This window comes from Gallinula chloropus, assembly GCF_964237585.1.
Source record: "Gallinula chloropus genome assembly, chromosome: 1".
NCBI classification, from domain to species: domain Eukaryota; kingdom Metazoa; phylum Chordata; class Aves; order Gruiformes; family Rallidae; genus Gallinula; species Gallinula chloropus.
Genome location: NC_140085.1, coordinates 155,320,607 through 155,347,464, shown reverse-complemented (window position 1 = coordinate 155,347,464; position 26,858 = coordinate 155,320,607). Strand labels below are relative to the sequence as shown.

Genomic DNA, 26,858 nt, shown 5'->3' with positions numbered 1-26,858 from the left:
GACAGGTCACACAGGGAGGCGTCCAGACGGATCTTGAATATCTCCAGAGATGGAGAATCTACAACCTCCCTGGGCAGCCTGTGCCAGGGCTCTGTCACCCTCACTGTGTAAAAATTATTATTATAATAATCATTAATCATTATTATTATTACTAATAATTATTATTAATAATAATGAAAAAATAACAAAGAAAAATAAATAAACCCCATAAAAGACAAGTGATGCAAGCAGAAACAATTGCTCACCACCAACTGACCAATGCCCAGCCAGTCCCTGAGCAGCAGCCCTCCCCTATATATACTGCTGATCATGATGTCATAGGGTATGGAATACCCCTTTGGTCAGTTGGGGTCAGCTGTCCCAGCTGTGTCCCAACTCCTTGTGCACCCCCAGCCTACTAACTGGTGGGGTGGGGTGAGGAGCAGCAAAAGCCTTGGCTCTGTGTAAGCGCTGCTCAGCAATAGCTAGAACATCCCTGTCTTATCAACACACTGTTTACAGCACAAATCCACACCATAGCTGCATACTAGGTACTGTGAAGAAAATCAACTCTGCCTCAGCCAAAACCAGCACATCATGTGAGCACAATCTCTCTTTGAGCACCGTCAGTTTATTAGGGCCATTCTTCAGAGGTTTTAACAACTAAAAGAGTCAAATTACCCAAGGTAGCTCCTAACTCCCCATTTTCTGTTAGCCTGACCTTCTCTGCTGAAAATAGAAATGGAGAAAAAAAATGGGATTTCTTTTTATTCTAGTATTGTATTAATTTTCTAAGATATCACCAGAAAGCTGTTCAAAATTACCAATTTACTCATGTACTTTCTAGATCCAGAAAATTACAGAAAAAATGAAGACGACTACTTATTGATAAGGTATTTAAGAAAACAACTCCAAGTGGTCAGTTAGGCAAAGTCAGTAACTAGAAATCAACTAGTTGAAGCTGAAGGATTTTCTGTGTTAGTTGAAAGGAACCCTATGTTTGCCTCTGCACCAAACCCATGTACTGCACAGCTGCTGCCTAAAGAACTACTGCACTGGTAAAAACACCACAGGAGACATAAAAAATGTCTGGGGAATCATGAAGCAAGTAAGTAGCAACTGTACAGCTTCCAAACAGGCAACAATACATAAACTTGGGTCCCAGAGGAACTGGCACTGGGTTCTGCGCTATCCATTTTTATTAGGGACCTGTGGGACTGTGTGAGCCCCACCTCATCAAAATCACACTGAAGGATGACAGAAACCTTTGAGAATTGAGAGATCCCATAGTTCTGAAGAGCTTAAAGGTTACTCTCAATAACCATGATTTAATGTCAAGTAATGAAATCAGAAAGTGATAGAACCTAAATACAAGAGACGCTGCTGTACAGGAAGTACTAATATAGAATTAAGCTTGAATCAGATGATTGTTGAGATAGATTTCTCCTTTAAGATATCAAGAATTCAGAGTTTCCTCTTCTGCTATATGAATTTGGATGTCTAACTCCAGAAAAAAAAAAACCATTCCTATAGACTTTTCTAAGACACTTCTGTTTTGCCATATTGCCAGAGCACAAGGCAAAAGCACCGACCTAGTGAGAATACAGCAATAAACCTAAAATAAATCTGGAAGAGCGCACAGAGCTCCATGCTGCAGAGAAGAATTTCCTGAAGCCGAAATTAAATTGATTACGGGCCAGGATCACTTAATAAACATTTTCTGATGAAGTAATACTGTGGTTCTACATTGACTTTAGACAAGTTATCTCATGAGCATTATTAATACTGCTCTCTTACATTATACAGGTGGATATTTAATTATTTTTTCTTTATTCTGAAAACCAGGGTGATCTAATTCCATGAAACACCTTCACTGCACCATTCTAGATAATTATAATAGCCCAAGACATTTTTTTAAGCTTTAAATTCTGCATTTTATCAGAACTTTATGAAATGAGATGTAATTTACAAGCTGGATTCATAATGGAAAAATAAGGTCAGCTGTGTCACGGGCATCCCAATTTTAACAATGTTTTTGGAGCTTTCTTTGAAACACCAAAATGCAAATGCAAAATCTGTATAGACTGGCAGGCTGATCAGTGGAACCTCTCAGGTCACAGATCTGATAACAGCAAGTACTAATTTCTAGGGTAGAAAATACTAACTTATTTCTTACTAATACATTCAGTCATACAAAAGACCAGATTTTTCACATCAAATGCAGAAAAAGTTCTATTTAGTCACAAACACTTTGCATTGTAGATTTAAAGCTCCCTCCTGCAACTGAGTCCATGCAAATACCCAAGACTTATAACTCAATTTGACTTTCCTCGCTCAGATTACTAGTGCCATTTGGGATGCCTGATGGTAACCCTCCTGACCTTTAGACGCTGATCTAGGAGGTCACAGGTCTTTGTCGGTCCTGTGCCACACCTGAGAGCCCCTGTCATATCTGAGTATCTTGGACACATTCGTTGTAGCACTAAATGTCTACACAAGGATGACTGCCTCAGGCCCTTCAAATTAAAAAAAAAAAGCAGCATATTTTATTCTGAAATCTGTATCTTAATTCTTACTGTGCTAACCCGATCAAGTCCACTTTCTCCAGTGGAAAACTCTGAACAGACAAGTGATATTAACAGACGGTTCCTAAATGACTTCCTTACACTACTGCTCTTTTTACAAAAAGACCTAAAAATAACAACAGCCTCTCCAGCACAATTCTTAGAATAATATTGTATTGCAAGAATTATATTTATAAAGAACTTTGTTACTATCATCATGTTTTCTAATGCTCATTTTCCTAATTATTATCACACTACGATCTCAGTTTAACAAGGAAGATACTACTGTATAAGTGAATTACATTGACACTACTTTGCAGTACACTGACATAATTTGCAGTAGTAGTTTACTATTATTTTAGGCTTTTTTTTTTCCAAAGTGTACTTATTGACAGCTATCTCTCCTGTCACTGAAGTCAGGCACATACATAGCCATCGACTGCAGTAAAAGGGAGTCATTCCGTAATTGAGTTCCATTGACAGATCTTCTACTTCGTGCAGAAAGAGATTGGAGCTTAGGGCAATGCTGCTGCTGGAGCCACTGCAGGTTCTAGGTAATCCAATAACAGCACCATCCAAAATCACTGATGACAGTTAAAGAAATTTCAGAGACTGCCTCTCTGGCTTAAGGGTTACAGATCTGTCTAGGCACAGTTCTTCCTCTGATATTTTATAATCTTAGCATAGCTGAGGGTAGTTTTTAAGCATTATGTTTTGCTTCAAGACAAACTTAGGTCTAAAGTCATCATGTACCATACTTTACTTGCAGAACCAGATTCCTAGTTTAAAACTGAGAACAGAATCTGCTTTATCTTTTAAACTGTGTGAAAACTTAATCCATATTTAATGTTTCTCATAATTATATCTGTAATTATAACTATAAAGCTTTCAGCTCTTCCTGGTAACAGATTGTCTCTGATATCTGTTTATTATTTGTATAATTAAAAGCTAATATAGGGCATGCTTAATGGACTCATGACTTTAGGAACACTACAAACACAAAGCTTAAGCTATGGCAACGTTCCATATTTTACATTTCGACTTGGCAAACACAGATTTCACTACTCAAGAATTAGTAACTGAGAATATCAGACAGCATCTGCTGAGGGTAATTAGATTCAAAACAACAGGCCCAAATAACTGGGGGCATCTCTCATCTCTTCTATTAATTTTTAATAAATCTTGAAATAGCAGGGAAATTCCGGAAGAATGCTAATGTGCCATTAATTTTTAAAGAATAAGCAGCATGACTGGTTAGACTGACTTCAGCCAAGACAAAAGAAAAGAGAGCTGATACAAAGTTGAAATGATAAGACCAAAGAACATGAATGTAATTAATTGGCAGGCAGTATGGATTTGGAGAAAAATAATTCTCATTATACTAACATGATTTTGATAAGATTACAGATTTGTACAATAAAATTGACTAGATTAGACTTTGTAAAGTAACTCATTCAATGACACATGACTGGTTAAGAAGTTGGCACTACATATCAATAAAACACATGCTAAATGGGCTGAAACCTGATTAACTGCCATATCAGAAAAAATACTTGCCAGTGAAAAGATCATCATGATCTACTGTAATCAGTGAGGGAGAAACAGGTATAAAATCAAGAATACGGAAAGAAACATAAATAACAATGGGGACATGGCAGCCTGACAAGCTATGGGGATTTGGTTACCTGGATCCAACAAAGCAAAAAGGGCTTTAATACAGCCAAATGCACAGCTATTGAAATAGGATCGCTGAAAGCAAAAATTATGTCCCATGGAATAAAAGGGATAAAAGAAGATGGAAATACTCTATTATAGAATATAGATGCTATGTGAGAGTTTGAGATGAGGGGATATAATAGGGCATCCTCTCATATTTGTCCCAATAACATCATGGCAAAAAGAAGACAGTGTTTTCCCAGACTGTACAAACAGAACAATAATGAATTAGTATCAGTCTATGTATGACACTCATTAAAATTATGAATAACATTACAAAGAGGTTTTTTCTATTTTTAAAAATATTTTTAAAAATTGAGAAATCGTACAAAATCATGAAAACACTGGAGAATGTTTTGCAGTAAGAGACTTAAATGGAATGTTAGTTTATAAAAGAATATTGAAAGGTTCCTCAATTGTTGTGTGTAAATGGATTCACACAGAGAAAATACTGGGAATTAAAGTTCTGTGTAATCTAGCATAAAAATGTACAACAAGAACACAAAGCTAACAGTTGAAATCAGATAAACTGAGATTATGAATTAGGAACTTTTTTTTTAAGAGTGAAAAAGGTTTTGGTATAAATAAAAAGTTCCATTGCTTATGAATGATCTGCTAACTAATCGGGAATAGATTAATGTCCAGGAGACACACCGGAGTCAGACACAAGCTATCAGATTTCATACAGGGGAAACAAGATGAAGTCTGACTAGATGATCTGATTATTTCCTTTGACTCTAAATTCAATAGATAGACACTGTAAGATTTTATTACAGCTAATATATTGTCTTTCAGTATATTTGCCCCAAGGTACATAGATTTGTATATCTTATCATTAAGTTGAGATCTTACTATGTTTGGTTTCAGGTTTCAGTATCTGACACTTCACAGTCCTGTAATGTCTAAGCTTGAGCCCTGCTGGACAGAATTTAGGGATTCTTCCTTTTATGGTCAATTTTTCAAGCAGAAAATTGTTTACATGTTTATTCAATAAATTAAGTACTAGTCTTGTTCCCTTTCTCCTCTCACCCATATTCAGTAATAACCATTATTAATTCAGACTGCCTATCACGAGGCAGGTAAAGTTTAATTTGGTTTTGACTGTGGCTTTGTTTCAATTCATACATGACCTAAGTTAGGGTCTAGAAAATGTGCCTTTGATGTTCCATCTATTCCTATTCCCTGCACTGTGCAAGAATTTGGAAGAGATTCAAATCAAATCACCGACCTCATCTCACACTACAGGATGTGAAAATTCACTCTTAGCCGAACTATGGGAAGGAGCTGCACAATAAAAAGCTGCAGCTCTGCAACCCTGACTTCTTCCATGTCAGGATTCCATGAGAAAAACACATCTCCAGAGCTTGAAAGGTGGATGGGTTCAGCCACACTCCAGAGGTATCCCTCTCTCTGTGAGCCAGAGAGTGAATTCAAGGCATTTAGGTTCCTAAGTCAGGTGCTACTACTGGGACCAGATACCTGTACTTAAGGTTTTATCAAATGCCACATGGCATAAGGACTCTATGACAGCCCATTTTTGTGACCACTACAACCAGCCACAAAGAATCTGAATTCCTATGGCAACTGTAAGAGATGTATGCTAATGCAAGACTTGCTTCCCAGGAATGGAAACAACAGGAATTAATGGCATTCATGCAGTAAGGAGGCTGTTGCTGTAAGTGCTAATACATATCAAATAATTTAGCTAGCTGGCATGAATCTGTATTTCACTGAGGTGCTTCAGATTAGACTTATTTACAAGTTCAAGTGGTCTCATACCTATAGTACTTACTACAACCCAATGAATTTATTTCCTTACAGGATGTAAATAAAAGAGTGATAAATGCCTCAGTTGCCTTTTAAATTGCAGAGACATGAACTTAAATACATGAAACAATCTGAGATGAAGACTGTATCCCTTTTGATTTTCAAGTATGTTCAGGATACCTTCAAAAACCTAAGTTTGCATATCAGACATACCTGGATTGAATATAGGAAAATACCTTCTCAGTAGCTGTCTGTCTACTGTAAGGAAAACACAAAGTCACTAAAGTGCACTGTAGGTTTTGAAAATCCTAAGCCTGAAGTTCATCTGGGATTCACTTCCATCAAAGCTCACAAGCAGTTTTGGACCTGTCATGTACAACAGCATAGCTACAGCTAGTGAGCAGCCGAGGTTCCCCAGCTCTCTCTTTGAACCACTGCACTATGCAGTTTTATCTCTACAAACTCTGCTTAAATACAAGACAGGGTAATCCTCAAGATAATAAAAAAATACTGAGCTGGATCCAAATCTGAAGTAGATGAAAAACAATTCTTTCCTAAAGCTTGTGTTACCAAGTGACAAGACCATCCAGCACGCCTTCATCAAATGCATTTGCACAGACCAGTCACTAACTGGCAGGAGATGTGACTTTTTTCACAGCAAAAGGAAGGGCACCTAAAAACAAATTTTCAACATCATCCAGCTACCTCAAAATGGAAGCTATTTAGCATTTGATGACTGGCCATTTGACCAAAGTTCCATTTGGTGGAACCGGCTGTTACACCGGTTTTCACTTTGCCTAGGAGAAAGCAGATTGATCTCTCTATTGTATAGCATGACTGGTACACATGGTGGGCAGGAAGACTCACTGCCAAAACTGGGTCACTATATATCTGGTGAAAGTGCTTCATTGACAGGGCATTACAGAGAACAGTATCATTAAAATATGCAGCTGCAGACCTCCATTAAGGTCAAGTAATTTTGTCAGGAAGAGATCTGAAGTGTTGCTAGGGCTTCAAGAAATCCAAATGTAAAATCCCAAATTGGTCTAGCCGTCAATCCTAGAGCCTACATCCAGCTCAAGAGAAGAAATTAAATGAGCCACTGACAGTCCATAACTAAAGCTTTTTCTACAAATACCAGCTGAAAGGGCCCTTCTTGTTAACCTGCCTGGTAAAAGGTGTACTAAAAGTTTGTTGGTATTATAGTTTGTCATGATTCAGCCACAGAGAGCAACTAAGCACCACATGGCTGCTTGCACACCCCTCCCTCCCCACTGTGTGATGGGGAGGAGAATTGGAAGGAAAAGGTAAAACTTGTGGCTTGAGATAAGGACACTTTACTAGGACAGCAAAGGAAGAGGAAAATAACAACGATACTTAGAATACACAAAGCGGGTCATACACAACGCAATTTGTTAATCATCCAGAGGCCAATGTCCAGCCCATCTGCAAGTGGTGATCCCTCCTCTCTGGCCAGTTTCCCCTGAAGGGAGGTTGTAGAGAGGTGGGTGATGGTCTCTTCAGCCAGGTGACAGGAGACAGGACAAGGGGAAATGGCACAAAGCTGTGCCAGGGCAGGGTCAGATTAGATGTTTGAAAAAATTCTTCACTGAAAGAGGTGTCAGGGCCTGGAACAGGCTGCCCAGGGAGGGGGTTGAGTCACCATCCCTGGATGTGTCTAAAAGACAGGTAGATGAGGTACTTAAGGATATATTTTCGCTTAGGACGGGAATGGTTGGACTTGATGATCTTAAAAGGTCTTTTCTAACCTTGTAATTCTGTGATAATGAGCAGGATGACATCATATGGTATGCAGTATCCCTTTGGCTTGTTTGTTGTCCTGGCTATATCCCTTCCCAGCTTCTTGAAAAAATTAACCCTATCTTAGCCAAAAGAATAAGACAATTTTTAATACTGCCCATAAGCAATGACTGTGTTGATCAAGTAAAGAGACAGGCAACACAGAAACCAAGCTGTTCCTGCTGCCTTGGCAGGTGCCCCACATAAGGAGAGAGAGTGAGGAGACATAGCCTTTGAGATGAGCTAGGAGGGCAGGGATGAAGACAAGGAGGTTGAAGGGAGAAGACGGGCAATAAACTATCCATCTATGAAGGAAGCTAGGAAAATCAGGCATCAGTGAGCTCAGGAGAGACTGTTACAGCAGGGACAGAAGGTCGGTCAGTATTTTAGACACTGGAAAAAGAGGGAATGGGGTGTGTCTGAGTTGAATAAAGCGTGGTTCACTGACAATTAAGGCAACTGATGAGCCCGTTCTGTGCTAAGGAGATAGGAAGTGATAGCAATGCTGGAATTGGGGGATTTTATGGAAATTTATTTAAAATTCTTCTGTCTTATATGAGATGGAGAGGCCAGTTAGTGGACTGAGGGGCTTAATAGGTAAAAGGCTGGAAAAGCAGTGGTAGAGGAAGAGTTGCATATAGAGATTGAGTAGAAATATGTTTTACATTACTGTAAAACAAAATCAAATAGTAACATCTCTAATAGTAAGAAATACATTTTGGTGAGAGAACTGGATATGCCATGTGGATGAAAAATGAAGTTGGAACATTCAAGAACATGCTCCCAAAGTTTAGTTGTACACAAAAAAAAAGAGAAAATAAAAAGATGCAGCAAGGCATGCTCTCAACTCTGTCCTAACACCCTGGAGTTCCATTCTTGTACCAAATCCTCCCCACTTTCAGTACAGCCCCTTTAAAAGAGATGTAGCAAACAGCTCTTTGCATGCTGAAGGTAATTATACATTACTTCTGTTATATCAAGAAGGAAAACATAGAATCACAGAAAAATAAGGCTGCGTATGAAGCCTCAACAGGACATCAAATATAGTTCCTTGCCCCAGACTACCTCTACCTTTTCCAAGAGAAGTTCCCACAGACTGTTTTAAAGATCCCCATTCAGAACCTCTCCAGAGAATGGACTCCAGTGTGGCCTCATCCCTATCACTACAAGCTTTATCCTGATATCCTACCTAACCTGAAATTTAATACAAGTACTTCTTATCCTAGTAGTGGACCAGAATAATTTTCTCTGTGCAAGTTTTTAACCACTCAAAAACTGGTATGTGTCTACTACTTCCTTTCAGCAAAGGTAAAAACCTGCTGAATGCTCCTTACCAGCTCAACTCTATAGATCTAAGCTTTTGCCCATTTCACCTCCTGTAGGCTCTCTCCAAATGATGCTGACATGTTTCACACTCCAAATTATACACCTTTACCAAAGCAAAACTCTATTGATCTCTGTTCCTCCATTATGGTCCCTAATATGAAGAACTACCTTCTAAGCAGTCTTTCACAATGCTGTATGCATGCAGCTCCCTTTTTCTAAGTGCAGAGTATTGTCCCTGCCGAGTTTCAATTTTTTCATTGTGTCTTCAATTTGTCCAGATCATTTTCGTTCTCATCTTGCCTTCCAAAATGTCTGCAGTCCCTCCCAACCTCATGTCATCATCCTCAGTGCAGTAAGTACATTCTGTCTGACATCGTCAAGGATGTTAATGAGAACTCCAAATAGCACAAGACAGACCTCTGTGGATCCCCACTCGTTCTGTTCTGACAATGAGCCATTAATACCAACTCACTGAGCATGTTCTCCAAGCAGTTTTGCACCTATTCTATGATTATTTTCACCCTAACCATGTTTCTTCTTCCAGCTTACAAAAATGTCCTGTGAGAATGTTACAAAACCTTCCTAAAATAAAGATTTATGACCTCCACTCTTCTCTCCAATTCACATGGTTGTTACCCTGCCATGGCTAATCATATTAGTTTGACATGGTTTACTCTTGACAAATCTGTATTAGCTGCTACTCACTCACTTGTTATCCATCAGCTGCTTAAAATTTTGTTTATTCACTAAAGAATTCTTCCAGGGATAGAAGTTAAGCTTACCTGGCTTTTCCTTTACTATCTCTAATCCCTTCCTCCTGTTTGAACTTCTGCTGGTTTTGTCCCTTTCAGTTCCTCACCCACCCTCCACAAGCTCTTGGAAATAATAAAATAGCCAAGATGATAGCTTCAATCTGCTCATAAGGATCTCAGGATGAACACTCCAGCATTTCCCAGACCTTTTCAAATTACAGTAATCCAAGGGACTGGGACAGGAACCAAATTCAGACATCACATTCGGCTTCCAGAACACAGTACAAAACTGAAAACACTCACCTGGTTTTCAAAGCAGCATATGAGATAGAACACTCATGCAGTCAGAGCTGAAGCCTCTCTTAGGACTTCTCTCTTAGTACTTCCTGTAACTGCTTGCATATCCAGAAGTGACTCTTCCTCACAGCGTTTCCAGGCTAAGGGAGATGTACTGTTTAGCAATAGCTGCTGTCTAACCTGTGAATGTCAGGACATCCTCACATTTCTCCACTGGCTGTCTGGCCTCCTCTTGCAATACAAAGATAACTTTCCCAGCTCTCCTCTAGCACTCTTACAATCCTGTTTTTCTAGTGATGTCTGTCATTTCCCTCAGTTTTATGATATACTGGAGGATGTCCCACCTGGCGACATCCTGGCCTCCTGCAGGTTTCCTATGGAAAGTTCAATACCTCCCAGGCCCTAATTCTGTACAGCAATTCTAAGGTAAAAATCTCCTGAATAAATATAGAAATTTCTGGACTTATGGAGTTGTAGAGATGTGGTGGTTACGTTATTCAAATTCTTGGACTTATAGACACCAATTTCACCATAGTCCATAAAATTCACTCCAGCTTACTCAAAAGGAATATTTACTAGCTGGAGGACAGGAATTCCCTAAAGGTTGACAGAGTGAGTAGAAGTTTAATAAACTTTGATGCTTGCACTGGGAGAAAGAGCTGTGTAAACCTGAATGGCTCCAAATCTTAACACAGGTAAGCATGTGTCATTCCCAGACACAAAGTGCTGAGGTTCATTAAAATGAACATCTCAAAATGGAGCTGGGCAAACAAAACACCTGTAAAGCCTGGGTGAAATGAATCAACAGCCCAACTGCTTTGGATGACCATCTATGTTCTGGACAAAGTCAGCATTTCTGCTCAGAAATCACATGCCCTCTGAAAGTGAGGGAAATCCATTCCTGAAGACTGCTTCCCCTGGGCACCAGTACTGGCCATCACCTCAGAAATCTCTTCCATCCTTTTCATCCTTTTTGGCTGGGGTCTAAAAAAACATCAGGCCTGAAAAAGTAAGATTTCTTCTATTTCTGTTCTCTCTGAGGAGTTTATACTAGAGGCATATCACCATTAACAGAGGCTGTGAATAAATCCCAAAGGCAGTATTAAAGCAGTACTGGTTGTTCAACTAGCATCAACAAGCTAATGTGCCCTGTTAAAGAAGTCCTGTTACGTTGATTTTTCAAGGTTGGTCTTTGATTTCTTCCCTTTCTCAGAAATCCAATTACTCATTCATATCTTCCCACTGCTGATGTAAGACAGTATCTCAAATCCCTTTTGTTCTTTTTAATCATATTTATTTTCTCTATTAGATATTGTGGTGAACTTTCAGATCCAGAGACTTTGAAGCTGTTTTCTGACATTTTCAAGGCCTATCCATAGACAGATGGAAAGATGACCAAGAACCTCTTAGATCTTTCTGTTACTCAGTAATTATTTTTCTTATCTTTTTTCCTGGGCAGTATCTACTTTAAACAAGAAACCTTGCAAGAAAGGATTTTAAATTGACTGCCAGGGTGAGAAGGCAGACAGGCCTACAGACAAGTTTAATCTGTACCTTATTGGAAGCGTTAAAAAAAGCCCCTTAAAGAATGACTTTGGGAGAATAAATAGATAAATACTACAATTTACGGCAGCTAGCTCCATCAGTCTTCTTTGTTTTGATGAAGGTGTGTTTCTTTTTCCCTGAGAATTCCAAAAGGAAAATGTAGTGGTGTGAATTATTACAATCTATTTATGTAGCATGAAAGTATGCTTGTGTTGTTAGTAGTCTACAATACAGAATACAGTCAATACAGAACACTCTAACAGACCCAAAACAATGCTTGGGAAATAATTTCTCTCTCCTGTCTTTGTGGAAGTATGTTTTGTATATTGGGGATGCCTGAGAGTAAATTACAGTAGATTCAGGAACACAACATGTTTTCCCCATCTTTGTTCATTTCTTTCAAATTAACCTCACATACAACCTGTCAAACTGCTTATAATTTATGAACTCATCTAGATAATTGGATTATATATACAGTACATTTCCATAGAATCATAGAATAATCTGAGTTGGAAGTGAGACCCATAAGGATCATCAAGTCCAACTCCTGCCTCCACACAGGGCCAGCCAAGTCAGAGCACAGGACTGAATTAATCATCCAGATGCTTCTTGAACTCAGTCAAGCTCGGTGCTGTGCCCACTTCCCTGGGGAGCCTGTTCCAGTGCCCGACCACCCTCTCAGTAAAGAACCTCTTCCTAATAGTCAACCTAAATCTCCCCTGTCACAGCTTCATGCTGTTCCCTCGGGTTCTATCCCTGGTCACCAAAGAGAGGAGATCAGCGCCTGCCCCTTCGCTGCTCCTCATCAGGAAGCCATAGACTGCGATGAGGTCTCACTCAGCCTCTTCTTTTCCAGGCCATACAAACCAAGGGACTTCAGCCTCTCCTTGTAAGACTTCCCCTCCAGACCCTTCACCATCCTCGCTGTCCTCCTCTGGACACTCTCCAATATTTTTATGTCCCTCTTGTACTGTTTTGCCCATAGTATGTGTCTTTCAACCATAGTGTGTGTCTTTCAAGCAACTAAAGAACATCCTGTTGCTTACTGGCAGAAAGAAAACCAAACGACATTTGGAGAAAAGCTGAGACAGCCTGATTGTAAAAAGATAAGTAACAATCACAAGGGAATACCGAGTGAGACAACTGTCTAGGAAAAAGAAAGTGTTTCCTGTAGGGGAAAAAACTCTGGCAAAATAAAGAAGATCGCAAGAATGAGGGGAAAAAAAAGGATTTATCATCAAATCACCAAAAAACCCCCAATTTTTCAGCCTTTGGAAGGAAGTCAGATTTTTCTGATTTCACAGATGGAATGAAAAACTCAGACCGCAGTTAGCTCACTGCAGTATTTCTGTTTGTCAGAGTTAACATTAGAAAATGACTGAGGAGGTGGAGAGACAGGAGGTCAGGCAGCGCGGGCGTCAAGAAGGATGCGAAGATAAAAGAACTTGCAGCAGTCAAAGAGGCAATGAGTGTCTGATGAGGCTGCACGTCCTTTCAAATACAAAAAGGATAGCAAGATTTTAAGATGCCTTTTTCAAAGGACACTTGCCTCCCTTATAATCATGGTAGACTTAAAAAGAGTGATTTCTAAAATTTCTGAAATGGATGAAGCCCTGACCTCAATAATAAGACTCTGCCCTTGGCTCTTCCCATAGAATTCTGCATAATACCTGAGAAATCACCTAAAATTCATGTTCTCTCAGGTGGCCACAAATTGGATGGTTTTCACTTTCTGATCTTGACTTGGGAGCCTGGGACCTGGCTTACAGATGCACTATGTACTTACAACTGGGCCTCATTAAACACTTTGAAGTTACTGAAGGCCAAGTAAAACCAACTTTGGCCACTTTCCATTGCCCAGAACAGAACCACATGAGAACGAACAACCAACCAGACTTAACTTCTCAGAGGCATGTTTAATACTCTTCATAAAGTTGAGAAATTGAACCTCAAAGACAAATGTAAAATTTGTCTAGGGAATTTTTGTGCTTTTCTGCTCTATGACATCTCAGCTAACAAACTCTCATGGATTCAGAAGTGGCATGTTGCCTCCTTTCTAACTACATTTTAGACCAATGTCTGCCTCTAAATTGTCCTCTTTTGGCACCAGAACTGTTATTTTTTTTCTCTATATTTAATTTCCCAGCCCAGGCTGGTTATTACAAATTCTGCAGCCAGCTCTGGGAAGGTCAGAGCCTTCCCTGACCTACACAAGGCACAACCTAACTTCACCCAGAGCTTCTGCACTGCATTCCTCAAAAATTAAAAAGGATCAGTGTGCTCACAAGGTATAAGGATAAATGTTACAGGCAAGAATAAACACTTTCAGAGAACAAATAAGCAGTAAGTCCACATGCCAAGCAACAAAGAAAAAAAAATATTGTCCTTTGTGTGAGAGCAATTCCTTAGTCAGAATAAATGAGGCAGCACCTCTAGGGAAAAAGTTGCTTTCAATCTAACTGTAGTAGTGGAAGCCATATGAAGTTACAATTCTGGTTTGGAGATGGCAAAAATGATTACTGTCCGAAGGTGCCAATCCGAGGTACTTAAAAAATAAGTTAAATAAGATTTCTAATTTTTAAACAGCTAAATATATATATACTTTGAGTTACTTGAAAGAAGAATTTAAGGCTAGATGTTCAACCTCAAGTCTAAAACTTCCTTAATTCTGCATGCTTGACTTCCGACTTAAATTAAAAATAAAAACCTGTCTAAAATGGGTTAACCTACGGAGTATTTTACCCTTTTAGCTTATTTATGTAACAACCAAAGATTGAGGTGTTTCCATACAGTTTCTACTTATATTTTTTAAAATAATGCAGTATTCAGAGAACAACCCATGCAGAGGAAATTAAGACAAAATTTTGATGGACAGCCTTAAAGTTAAAAACTTAACTTTCCATATTGCAAACATCATTATGTCCCACTTCATCTTCTTCTGCTGATTTCAGAGAAAAGCTGTATTCAGTGACAAGCAATTATATGATGCCAAATTTTCCCTGCGCTGTCAATTCCACTTCTTTTTCTTCCAAACAACATAGGTAAATCACAGAATCATGGATCTTCTCATTACCACAAAAAATTTTCACAAAGTTAGGTTTTTTTCCCCCATACCTATGGGGAACTGTAAAAAAATCTGATATAAAGCTTTTCTCTTTATAAAAAGTCAGAATGAAGCAACTCATTTCCAGTCTAGGTGAAGATCAGCTCCACATTTTACTACAGTATTGATTAAATAAGTAAGAAAATATCCAAAAGTCAATTTTTTTCATTTTACAAAATAACACATAATGTCTAACATATTCTCAAATAATACGGTAACCTATTGTGTATCTGACACTTTCAATAACCTCATTTTATACCCAGTAGCATATAGGCCCTAGGTTAGAAACAAAATATTTTAAAACAGTCTTGCAACAATCAGACTTTTTATTCAACACAGTGGCAGATTAAGGGGTGTTTTGCTCTCTTAAACTGTCTATTTATTGTACATTCTGATAAAATTCAATACAGCAATAGAAGGATCCAATTTTGACTAAAGCAAAGGCTACAATTCCAGAGCTAACATTTCCCCATCCAAAGAAACAAGGACAAAACAAAGAAGTAGGTGTAACAGAAGTTCACACTGTAATGGTGCTTGAGCATACAGCCAAGTCCTCAATTTCACAGCACACGTAAGCATATACTTATCTGTGATTTCATAAGCTGTCCCAGTGACAAGAGACCATGCTGTACGTCAAGTTAATCTTGTGTATGTGCTGAATCAAAAACATGATGTTTACTTGATCACCAGTGTAAAACATTAATCATAAGTATTTTACAAAGGCCGATGAATCATCAGTGACCCGAATAAGCCACAAGTGGCAATGCACCTCTTGAAGCCTCCTCTGCCCTTCTGCTCTCTCCCCGCTACAAGGTCACTCACCACCTTAATCAGACTGCAGCCCAATGCCATAATTTGTAATCTGTCACAGTTAAAATTTGTATTTTTCATAATTCCTACCATTTTTGCTTCCTCAATTTAGTGTATTTTGATTAATCACTTCTAAATCCATTTTACACTCACTGATGCAAACTACAATTATACATATGCAATGGAAAAGCAGCCCCACATCAAGCCTGTGCAGGGTAACTCACCCTGGCTGAGTGTCATCTGTCACGCAATGGTATGTAAAAGTTCCAAACATCTGTACTCCCAGGATCCCATACAGGAGGAGAAAGAACAGAAGGAAAATCGAAACACTCCAGATTTGCTCTCCAGAACGCCTGGCAAAAAGATAAATATGGTAGTGAATGCACGTGCAATGTGAAGCCTCCTCTGAAAGTCTTCAGAATAGAAAATGTGCTCAAATAGAAAATATTTCCTCTGGCAGAAAATTTGTCTTTAAAACTGGTCTCTCACTCTGTGCAGAGATGGAAAAAGGAGATGTGATTTTTTTCTAAACCCGTAAGTTCGGGTAATTAAACACACTGCAAACTACAAAGGGTGAAACAAAAACAATTAACAAAAAATATAAAAATCCAGCTTTTTAAAAACAGTATCTAATGATTTCTACAGACAAGATACAAAGATAAAGTAACGTCGATACCAAATAGACAAAAAATCCCTTTCACATTACCACACCATGGCTTTTGCTATTACATGCTGTACCAAACACACTTACGTGTGCTTGCATGTAAGCATCTCTGTACATGTATCAATACATATACATTTGTAACTGTAACGATTACAGCATGTGCTTGTGTATTTGCATTTGTACTTGCTAATATTACCCTACTAAAGAGTATTCAGCTTAATTTTTAAGTGCCCATATTGATGGAATAAAATTTACTGCCAATGGTTGAAAATTGCTGGCTACAGTTATCATCAAAATGCTTTAAGATTTCTTTAAATATCTGATAGTTTTGATCATTTTCTAGGAAACCTGATGATCCCTTAAAGATAGAAAACAGCAAGGACTTTTGGCCGGAACTAAAGCTCGGGGAAAAAATTGTTCATTAAACATGAAGGCTCATTCTCTGAGTTGGGTAGTCAGTCTTTGTGGTTAAAACAGTTGTCTTTCAGAAAACAGCCTTACTTACTTCAAAATGTTTGTTATCCTAGTTCTTGGCAGCTCAAAACGAAAATATATTCGGAATGCTCGAATCATAATGAGTGGTCGTGGAATCCGTAACATGCCCCACGGTGACATCTGGTCAACTATTTCAGCAATTTCAAACACCTACAAACAGAAGAATTGTGATTTTTTTTCCTTGGTGATCCTGCTCTGTTCCTGTATTCATGTACAGAACTATGAATACTACATATGATTTTACTATTCAGTTTTCTCTTGGTTTATTTTATGGTTCATTTTAACCGTGTTTTTTAAAATAAAAGTCCTAGTAAATCCTTTAATCCATATCTAAGTTATCCAAATGAAATTCCAAAAATATACTCTACTACTGTTATGTTCATAATACTTCTATCTCAGCAAGACTGTGCAAGCTTACCTCAGCTTCCTACCCCACAAGTTTCCCACAACTTTCGCTAAACTGATTTAACTTCCAAATATGAAAATCAGTATCTGCTAATGTTGCAAACTAATATGTTGTAGAAGTACATATAAACAGATCGTCTTCTGAGTTGCAACATGCTTATAAACTCTCCATTTAATTCAAAGTGCATGAGAAAACCATACATAATTCTCTTCCTAGACTCTACTTAACAACACAACGTTCAGCCAAGCCGCAGAACAAGGAACCATTTCCTTAATACCCACCGTGACAGGTTAGGCACTCCATAAAGACTATTTAGTGTAATGATTGGGTGAAAATGCTTTGGTTTAATCCTTGTCTCTCGCTCTCAGAGAGTGACTGCTTAATTTAATATTCACTCAAAGTACTAAGGAAATGGAGGGGGAGCCTGGCAGTGCATAAACCGGGTAATCTGCGGTGCTTATCTCTAACGATCAGCCTTCACTCTCAATGTGTACATGATGTACCAAAGTTTCCCATGTGTATAAAGCAGAAAATTACAATGTCTCTTAAATTTGTCAGAAGTGGATTAGTTAGGCCTAACAGCAATCACTACACAACTTCTGCAATCCTCCTACAATCACAGGCCCTGTCTCACAGTCTTCAGTCTGTTCAAACCCAAAAAAACTGGCTATGGGTAAAGAGTGACTGATTTGAAGGTGTTTTGGGTTTGTGTGGCAAGGTTTTGGGGGCGGGGCAGGGGGGCTGTGTGTGTGTGGCGCTGCAGGGGTGGCTTCTGCAAGAACCTACTAAAAGCTTCCCCTAGGCCTGACAGAGCCAATACCAGCTGGACTCAAGGCCGGACCCACCACTGACCAAGGCCAAGCTAGTCAGCGACAGTGGTAGCGCTTCTGGGGTAACACAGTTAAGAAGGAAAAAAACCCAAAATTTAGGGACAGTTTTTGCAGACAGAGGAGTGAGAAGATATGAGAAACAACTCTGCAGACACCGGGGTCAGTGACGAAGGAGGGGCAGGAGGTGCTCAAGGTGCTAGAGCGCAGATTCCCCTGCAGCCCATGGAGAAGACCATGGTGGAGCAGGTTGTCCCTCCTGCAGTCCATGAAGGATGATGGGGAGTAGAGATTTCATCTGCAGCCCATGAAAGACCCCATGCTGGAGCAAGGGGAGGCACCTGAAGGAGGCTATGACCCTGTGGGAAGCCCATGCTGGAGCAAGGTCCTGGTAGGATCTGCAGCCCATGGAGAGAGGAGCCCATGCCGGAGCAGGTTTTCTGTCATAACTTGTGACCTCCTGGGGGACCACACTACAGCTGTCTGGTCCTAAGGTCTGCACTCTGTTGAAGGGACCCACACTGTGGCAGTTACTGAAGAACTGCAGACCATGGGAAGGACTCATGATGGACAAGTTGATGGATGACTGTCTCCCACGAGAGAGACCCCCCAAACTGGAGCCAGGGAAGAGTGTGAGGAGTCCTCTCCCTGAAGAGGAAGGAATGGCAGAGACAACATGCGATGAACTGACTGTAACCACCATTTCCAGTCCCCCTGTGATGCTCAGGGGAAGGAGGTAAAGAAATCAGAAGTTAAGCCTGAGAAGAAGGGATAAGTGGGGGGAGGTTCTTTAAGATTTGGGTTTTTTTTCTCGTTGCTCTATTCTGTTTTGGTTGGCTAATAAATTAATTTTTTCTAAGCTGAATCTTTTTTGCCTGTGATGGTAATTAGCAAATGATCTTTCCTTGTTCTGATCTTAACTCACATGCCTTTCATATATCTTTCCTTCCCTGTGCAGCTGAGGAGGGGAGTGACAGAGCAGCTTTGGTGGGTACCTGGCATCCAGCCAGGGTCAACCCACCACAGCAGAACACAATTTAACCTTAACAATCTATGCTTTTCTGCAACATGTCCAAGTTCTCTTGTTTATTAAAATTTATGAAATTGTTTCCAGATGTATCCATTATTATTTTTTCCATTGTGCTTTAACTTCAATTTTGGAAAAGGTTTTGTAAGGTGTGGGCTGTATTACATGAAACTCCTCTATCAATAAGTCTATCACGTGGCAAATGTCTACCACTGGAATAACTTCCTCTTTAGTTGCCTAAGCTAGTCACCATGGCACCCTGCTAGACCGAATGGATGGAGATGAGCACAACTCTCATATGCAGTAAGAGATAAATGGCTGCCTGAAGATCCATCCCTCTCCTTACCACTATGCAGACTGTTTATTGCAACAAGCCTCAGATTTATGCATAACTTCTTGATAAGAAAAAAATAAACAAGATAAATTCAACTACTAATGCACATAGGCTGTAATGTGCAATTATGGAGCTATTGAATTCAGCGGTGATTTTTTAAAACAATCTGACCCATGTTCATCTATACTTCCACAAGTTGTAATTACTTGGTTGTGCCATATGGTTTTTACAATTTAGAAACTATTCATTGAAAAAGGTAAGGGAAATAATTACCTGCAAAACCAGTGACACCCAAAGACAAAAGACCATGAATCCATCAAACACACACCAACGATCCTTTACATAGGAGCTATCACCCTACAAGAGAGATAAAAGTGAAGAGGTTAATTGTTGCTCTTTTACTGTCAGGATTTACAAATATCATAAACAAAAGTTCTTGGAAGAAGGAAAAGTATTCGCTGTGCTGTTTTTAAAATGCCACTTTTTAAAGACTCCAAAAGCCGAGTATCTAGGCTAGAATATGCTGGAAACTATATAAACACATCTTCTGGGTTTATAAATGGTAGCTTCATTCTTATGTGGTACTTCTCATCTTGTGTTAAAAAGGACTTAGAAAGAGACCTATTACTTACACTTTGATGTACATCAATAAACACACAAATAATTAACATCAGAATTGCTTTTCCACTGTATCGCCCATTACAAAATACCCGCGCAGGAAGGTAAGTGTAAAATGCTAACAACCTAGTATTATGCTGTTCAATTACTTCAACAGCTTCAGTTAAATCAGTATCATTTTACATTAATTTTCATAAGTTTTCAATCATTTTTCACAGACTACAAAAGTCTTGCCATTTCTAAAACACTACAGACAGTAACCACCATCTCACCACAGTGCAGGCTTTCAAGTCTCTTTGAACATTTCCTAAGCAGCTCTTTACCACCTCAAAATGAGAATTCATTCTTTACACTTCATTAATAATAGGTATGGTGAACTTTTCAACATTGACATTACTGGCACTCAATTAATTGCCTGGCAGAAGGACTCAGAGCCTGCTTCTGCACTACTGACTAAAAGAAATTCAGGGAAGAAAACCTAGCACTGGATCCTTGATAATACTCGTACCTTCTCACCTGTTTTCTGGCTCTGCTCTAGACTTCCTCTTGCTCTATGGGATAGAATCCGATCATGGTTTTGGTGACAGCCCAGTCACCAAAAGGTGCCTCCTAAAAGGCAGCATGGAGAAGACTGTATCCAAGCTCAGTTTCTTCCATACACTATTCCCAAGATTGCTCCAGCTTGCATGCTTAGATATTCCCATGTCTCTCAATGACTTGCAACACAAACCCTCCACTGTGGGCTCCAAAAACATTTTTTGGTTGGCAGATCATGCCTCACACTTTAACCACTGAACTGAAAAAAATTTACATTTATTAGGCAGATTGTGGCTGAGTTTTGTGTACTAGATGAAGTGTAGATGAAGTTGGGCACCAAATGCAAATAGATGCAGAGACATGGGCAGTGTATCTCAGAGCATATGAACACCCCTTTCAAAATGAGATTACCCCCAACAGATGGAATGCACCTGCCTTACTCATTATCTGGTTCCTTTTCTCCCTTCAGTGTCCTTCCAGATACAAACTGTAGTGCCTGGCACATGTTTTTCACAGGTATAATTGGGGAAAAATTTATTGTTAGCTCTCAAGAATCTTGAAGCCATTACTGGATGCTGGCCTGTTATTTGATTCCTGTCCTGATGCACATTGTTTCTTATCTCATTGATAGTTATTTCAGTCAACCTGTACTTGTTTTTAAATGTCTCAGCATTTTCATTAATTCTAAAAAGCGCAGACGAGATGTTTTGTTTTAATCTGGTATTTCCAATGACATAAGCTGTCCTAAAAATGATTTATCATTCCTTGCAGTAGGTGACAGCAAGATATATTGTGTAAATGGAGGCAAAATATGTTTTTCTAAAAAAAGTTTTATTTCAGTTGCAAAAAAATTCTTCGGGCCAGAAGTGAACAAAGTGAGGATATACCAAAAATACAGGAAATGATTTTCAAGTCAGAAATAAAGGACAGAGAACTTCAATGTGGCTTTCAGAGGGAAGATTTTTCTAATCCATAAGGTTGTTAAAGTTCTCCTCAATTCAAGACAAGGAGGAAGATGGCAGTTCAGGAAAGCAACAGAACAGGAACTTCTGCATCATAATTTTAACCTGTCCTTCCTAAAGAAAGTAGACTTAGTTTCCTATGCAAAGTCTCAGCTAATTACAGAATCACAAAGAATCACAGAACAGGGGTTGGAAGGGACCTCTGGTGATCATCTAGTCCAACTTCCCCTGCTACAGCTGGTTGCACAAGATTGTGTCCATGTGGGTTTGAGTATCTCTAGACAAGGAGACTCCACAGCCTCTCTGGGCAGCCTGTGCCAGGGATCTGTCACCCTCACAGTAAATAAGTTTTTTTTTCTCATATTCAGGTGGAACTTCAAGTGTCCCAAGTTTGTGCCCATTGGCCCTTGTCCTCTCACTGGGCACCACTGAAAAGAGTCCAGCCCCTTCCTCTTGACACCCACTCTTTAGGTATTTATAAGCATTAATCAGATCCCCTCTTGGTCTTCTCCAGGCTAAACATACCCAGCTCACTCAGCCTTTCCTCATACGACCGATGCTCCAGTCCTTTCGTCACCCTCACTGGACTCTCTCCAGTAGTTCCCAGTCTTTCTTGAACTGGGGAGCCCAGAACTGGACACAGTGCTCTATATGTGTCCTCCCCAGAGCAGAGCAGAGGGGAGGACACCTCCTTCGACCTGCTGGCTACACTCCCCTTAATACACTCCAGGATCTCAGTAGTCTTCTTGGCCATGAGGGCACACTGCTGGCTCATGGAGAGATTGTTGCCTACTGGGACTCCCAGATTCTTCTCTGCAGAGCCAGCAGGTCAACCCTTCACCTGTAGTAGTGCCTGGGGCTGTTCCTCCCGAGGTGCAAGACCCTATACCTGCCCTTCAGAAACTCTTCACATGGCTGAACAAACTCAGCCCTTTCAGTGGATATATTCAGTAACTGTGAAGCAGATACATGTTATTTCTCTGCAGAGATCAGCTACCAACACCCTAAATCTCTTACTTCTCTCTCCTCCCCTCCATTCCCTCTTGGTGAACAAATCACTGGTGAGATTTGTATCAACATGAAACTTGAGTCCATCAGTTGTGGCTCTGAACAAAGATGCTGATTGGTCTTGCTCCTGCTGAAGAACTTGGAAACTTCATTGGTTTCTCTTCAGCACCCTTTGTCTAAAGCAGAAAGTTTTCCCATTGTGCCATACAGCTCTGAGCACAAACTCCTGCAGGAGTTCCTGTATTCAAACTTCTCTGAATAACCCATCAAGTACTCAGGAAAAGCCAAATCTTTTTTTAGTAACTGCTTTTTCTCTCCGTGATACGTGTGGTGTGATTGAAGCAGCTCTGCTGTTTTCTTCTTGCAAAGGGAAGATGTCATGACCCTTCCCAGTCTCTTCACCGGCGTGGCTGCTCCACCACCTCTCTTCTCTCACAGTCAGGTCATGAGAGCTTCCTCTGACACATCCTCCGTGGCAGGGAGGCTTTCGGTGGAGCACCCACAGAAGCTTAGGGCAACTGAATTATCTCTCTAGAAACTAGTTATTTTGGGGGAGGTTCTGGCCCTTCCTGCTTTGCATGTAGGGAGGCTTTGGCTAAATCTTTTTAATGTTTGTCATTTTGCTGGCAGTGGACGTGGTGGGGGATCTTTAATGCATTTATATGGTGTATGGGCATATGGGATGTTATTTGGTGTTTTCTAAGGCAGGACCCATCCTGCCTAGGGTGAAAATCAAAATATACTCTTTAGTATGAATCTTGATACTGACTTCTCATGCTACTTCCATGAAAAATCTAATTCTCACTAAACACAGGCCAGTGCTTGTGTATTCATAGCAATGAACAGTGAGCTGCACTCGCATTTGAAGAAAGCCTTGGGCTTAAGTCCACACTCAAAATCAATGGCAGCCTGTTCTTAGACTTGGAAAGGAATAGAGAGACATGAAATTTAAATACATCTTCCCTAAAATAGCTGAAGTATCACAATGTCCCAATCCCTCACCCCTTTTTTCATCACGTCTGCTGAAATTTGAGCATTACTGACAAGGTTTGGTTTACATTTTTTTTTTGTGTGAATGCACTACCCCAGACCATTCACATTGTCATTTTTCTGTCTTTGTAAACGTGTTCTACACATTTGCAACAGATGAAGGATTAGTACTGTAGTCTCATGCTGAAGACTAATCCGAGTATCTTAATGTCATTAAAGTTGCTGACTCCCTCTTGCCTACAGTGGACAGTGGATTCCTTAATGTCCACAGAATCACAGAATCATTAGGTTGGAAAAGACCTTTGAGATCATTGAGTCCAACCATACCCATTCTCTGCTAAACCATACACCTGAGCATCTCATCTACCCGTCTTTTAAATACATCCAGGGTCGGTGCCCCTCCCTGGGCAGCCTGTTCCAAAGCCCGATAACCCTTTCAGTGAGGAAATTTTTCCAAACATCTAATCTGAACCTGCCCCAGCTTGAGGCCATTCCCCCTCGTCCTATCACCTGTCGCTTTGGTGAAGAGATCAACACCCACCTCTCTACAGCCTCATTTCATGTAGTTGTAGGCAGTGATAAGGTCCCCCCTCCTCAGCCTCCTCTTCTCCAGGCCAAACAACCCCAGTTCCTTCAGCCACTCCTTGTAAGGTTTGCTCTCCAGACCCTTCACCAGCCTGGTTGCCCTTCTCTGGACACAGTCCAGGACCTAAATGTCTTTCTTATAGTGAGGGGCCCAAAACTGAACTCAGTATTCTAGGTGTAGCTTCACCAATGCCAAGTACAGGACATCCCTGGACCTGCTGGCCATGCTGTATGTGATACATGCCAAGACACCATTGGCTTTCCTGGCCACCTGGGCACACTGCTGGCTCATATTCAGCCTGCTGTCAACCAACACCCCCAGGTCCTTCTCTGCCAGGCAGCTTTCTAGCCACTGTTCTGCAGGCCTATAGCACTGCACGGGGTTGTTATGTCCCAAGTGCAGTGCTCTGCACTTGGCCTTGTTGGACCTCATCCCATTGATCTCAGCCCAGCCAGCCAACCTGTCCAGATCCCTCTGAAGAGCCTCCCTACCCTCAGGCAGATCAACACTTTCTCCCAGTTTCGTGTCATCTGCAAACGTAATGAGGGAGCATTCAAACCCTTCATCTAGGTCATTGATAAAGATATTGAATAAGACTGGATCCAGGACTGAGCTCTGGGGAACAAAGTCTGGTAAATCTTCTCCAGCAATGTGACTTTCAGTCCATCTACACAACAAAATGCCCTGGATGTCAGTCCCCTTATGCAGTCCATGACTGCAGACCTGGGACAGCCTTTGTGAGGCTTCTGCACAATGAAAACCAGTATTTATCTACAACAGGTCAGCATCATTTTTGGGTTAGTACACAACCACAGAAATGGCTTTTTCTTGGTAAACCACACACATGGAATGGACAGAAAGTCTGCCTCTCTTCTAGAGATACTAATCTAAATGAATCTGAATTTTGACATCCCAAAATAACAGACAAGCTTGACATATAGGTCTGGAATTAAAATGTCCTCTGACCTATAAGAACTTAATTTTCTAAGTCAGCACTGCCACAGATAAGGAAGAATACTTCAAATTGAACATTAAGATACTCTGTTTTCTTTACCTATTTGAAAATAGAACCAACAAATAAATCTCCTTCCTTCTCCCTACATTCTCTTTATTTCCCCAGTTTTTGCCTAATTTTAGCAACAGTATATTAACAGAGCACAATCTATTATACCTCATTTCTTCATTTTTTCTTTTCATGTGCAATAACCCAGTGACAGCACTGAGATGCTGGAAGATACATGTTCTCAATTGTAACCAGCACATTAAAGACAAAGCACTGATTGCCAGTATCCGGTGCCTTAAATAGTCGTTACACAAGTTCACAGAAAAAAAAACCCCATTCATTTTGTAAGACCTACCTCATTGGAACTGTGAGCCAATACAAAATCCAGACAAAACCACAGGGAGAAGCTATAAAACCTGAGGTAGCCATTCCATAAGACGATTACAGTTTAACTTACTCCAGAAGGGAAGACCAGCCAGACAGCAATTTTTTTAATAAATGTTTATTCCATTATCAACCTTGCTGAAAACACAATACACTATAAAACCAACATCTGAATTACAAGAAGCAATCTGGTAGAAGATTGATTATGTCTGCTAAATTTGTTAGGTCATTGGTAAGGTAGACATCTTAGATGACGATAGTACTAGATGATAGTACTGTCACCTCCTAGGTCGTTTCTGTCCTGCTTGTCTCGTAACATCTCAGGAACAACTCAGGATGAACAACAAATTCCTGCAAGTGAAAAGCCTCCTCTGCCTTCCTGCTTGCCTTCAGGAATTTCTTTTTCTCTCTCATCCCTGATTACAACCTGCTGTCTGAATCCTTCCCTCTCGGCAATTTTGGCATCTGTGGGAAGACTCAACAAAAGAAGTGAGATGACATTTGCTCTGATGGTAATCAAATTTATCATCATCTGCTATGGAAAGGAGTCCTGTAGTCTTGGGTCTGTCATTAGTTGAACCTTAGTCTCCCACTTTTCCTCACAGTCTCTGATAAACAGGATAGCTGAAAGATGGTATGAAAATGAGGAGACCAGCAAGCTCATTAACAACCAGCTTCATTTGCTATTTTATCATGGTCACTGGATCCTGTATGGGGTGGCTGTAAATAAAGCACATCAACAACTCCAGCAAGTGCTTCAGGTCACCCTGTGGGCTACTTTCTGTAGTGCTACAAATAAGCATTAAGGGGAGGCTGACATTTGCTGGCATTTTAGGAGCAGCATAAACACACAGAAGGAAACAGAGGGTCTAGAGGGATCTCAATTCCTGAGTATCATTTTTGCCCCTCTGCTGTGCTCACTGCTTGTAAGAGCAAGCCGGAAGAGAGGGCACAGCAGAGTTAGGGAAACAAGACTCCCCCTCCCTCCCCCTTTCCCTTACTGCACACCAACACCGCTGGATGCAGTGGTGGAGTGGGACAGGAAAATGAAATCAGAGCTCAAGGGAGCACCTTGCCTCACCTCTCTCCCTCCCAGAAGAAGCACATGCAGATACACATACACACTGGGTACCTATCATCCTGTCACGCGTACACACGCATCACCTGTGTTGCTGGCTCAACATCAAACTTTTCCTCTTTCCTTAAAAACCTGCAGTTTACAGGTCTGTTTCGTAGCAGAATGGTGGCGACAATCAGGCCCAGGCCCTAACCTGTCAAATACTTTCAACACTTTCCTCACATAGAAAAGCGAATGAAGAGGTAGGACCTAATCAAGAAGAAAAGCTGCCTCTGACTTC

General features: G+C 40.3%; 1 protein-coding gene across 2 annotated transcripts in view; it reads right to left on the bottom strand.

Moving 5' to 3' along the window:
* Positions 1–26,858, bottom strand: part of NALCN (sodium leak channel, non-selective) — a gene marked incomplete at both ends in the record, with an annotated part of 232,005 nt that overhangs the window by 189,139 nt on the left and 16,008 nt on the right. For both annotated transcript variants that reach the window (XM_084271507.1, XM_084271508.1), the window contains 3 exons: positions 15,884–16,012; positions 16,829–16,968; positions 19,686–19,769. In XM_084271507.1, coding sequence (XP_084127633.1) covers positions 15,884–16,012; positions 16,829–16,968; positions 19,686–19,769 — 353 coding nt within the window. The remainder of the gene's footprint in view (positions 1–15,883; positions 16,013–16,828; positions 16,969–19,685; positions 19,770–26,858) is intronic.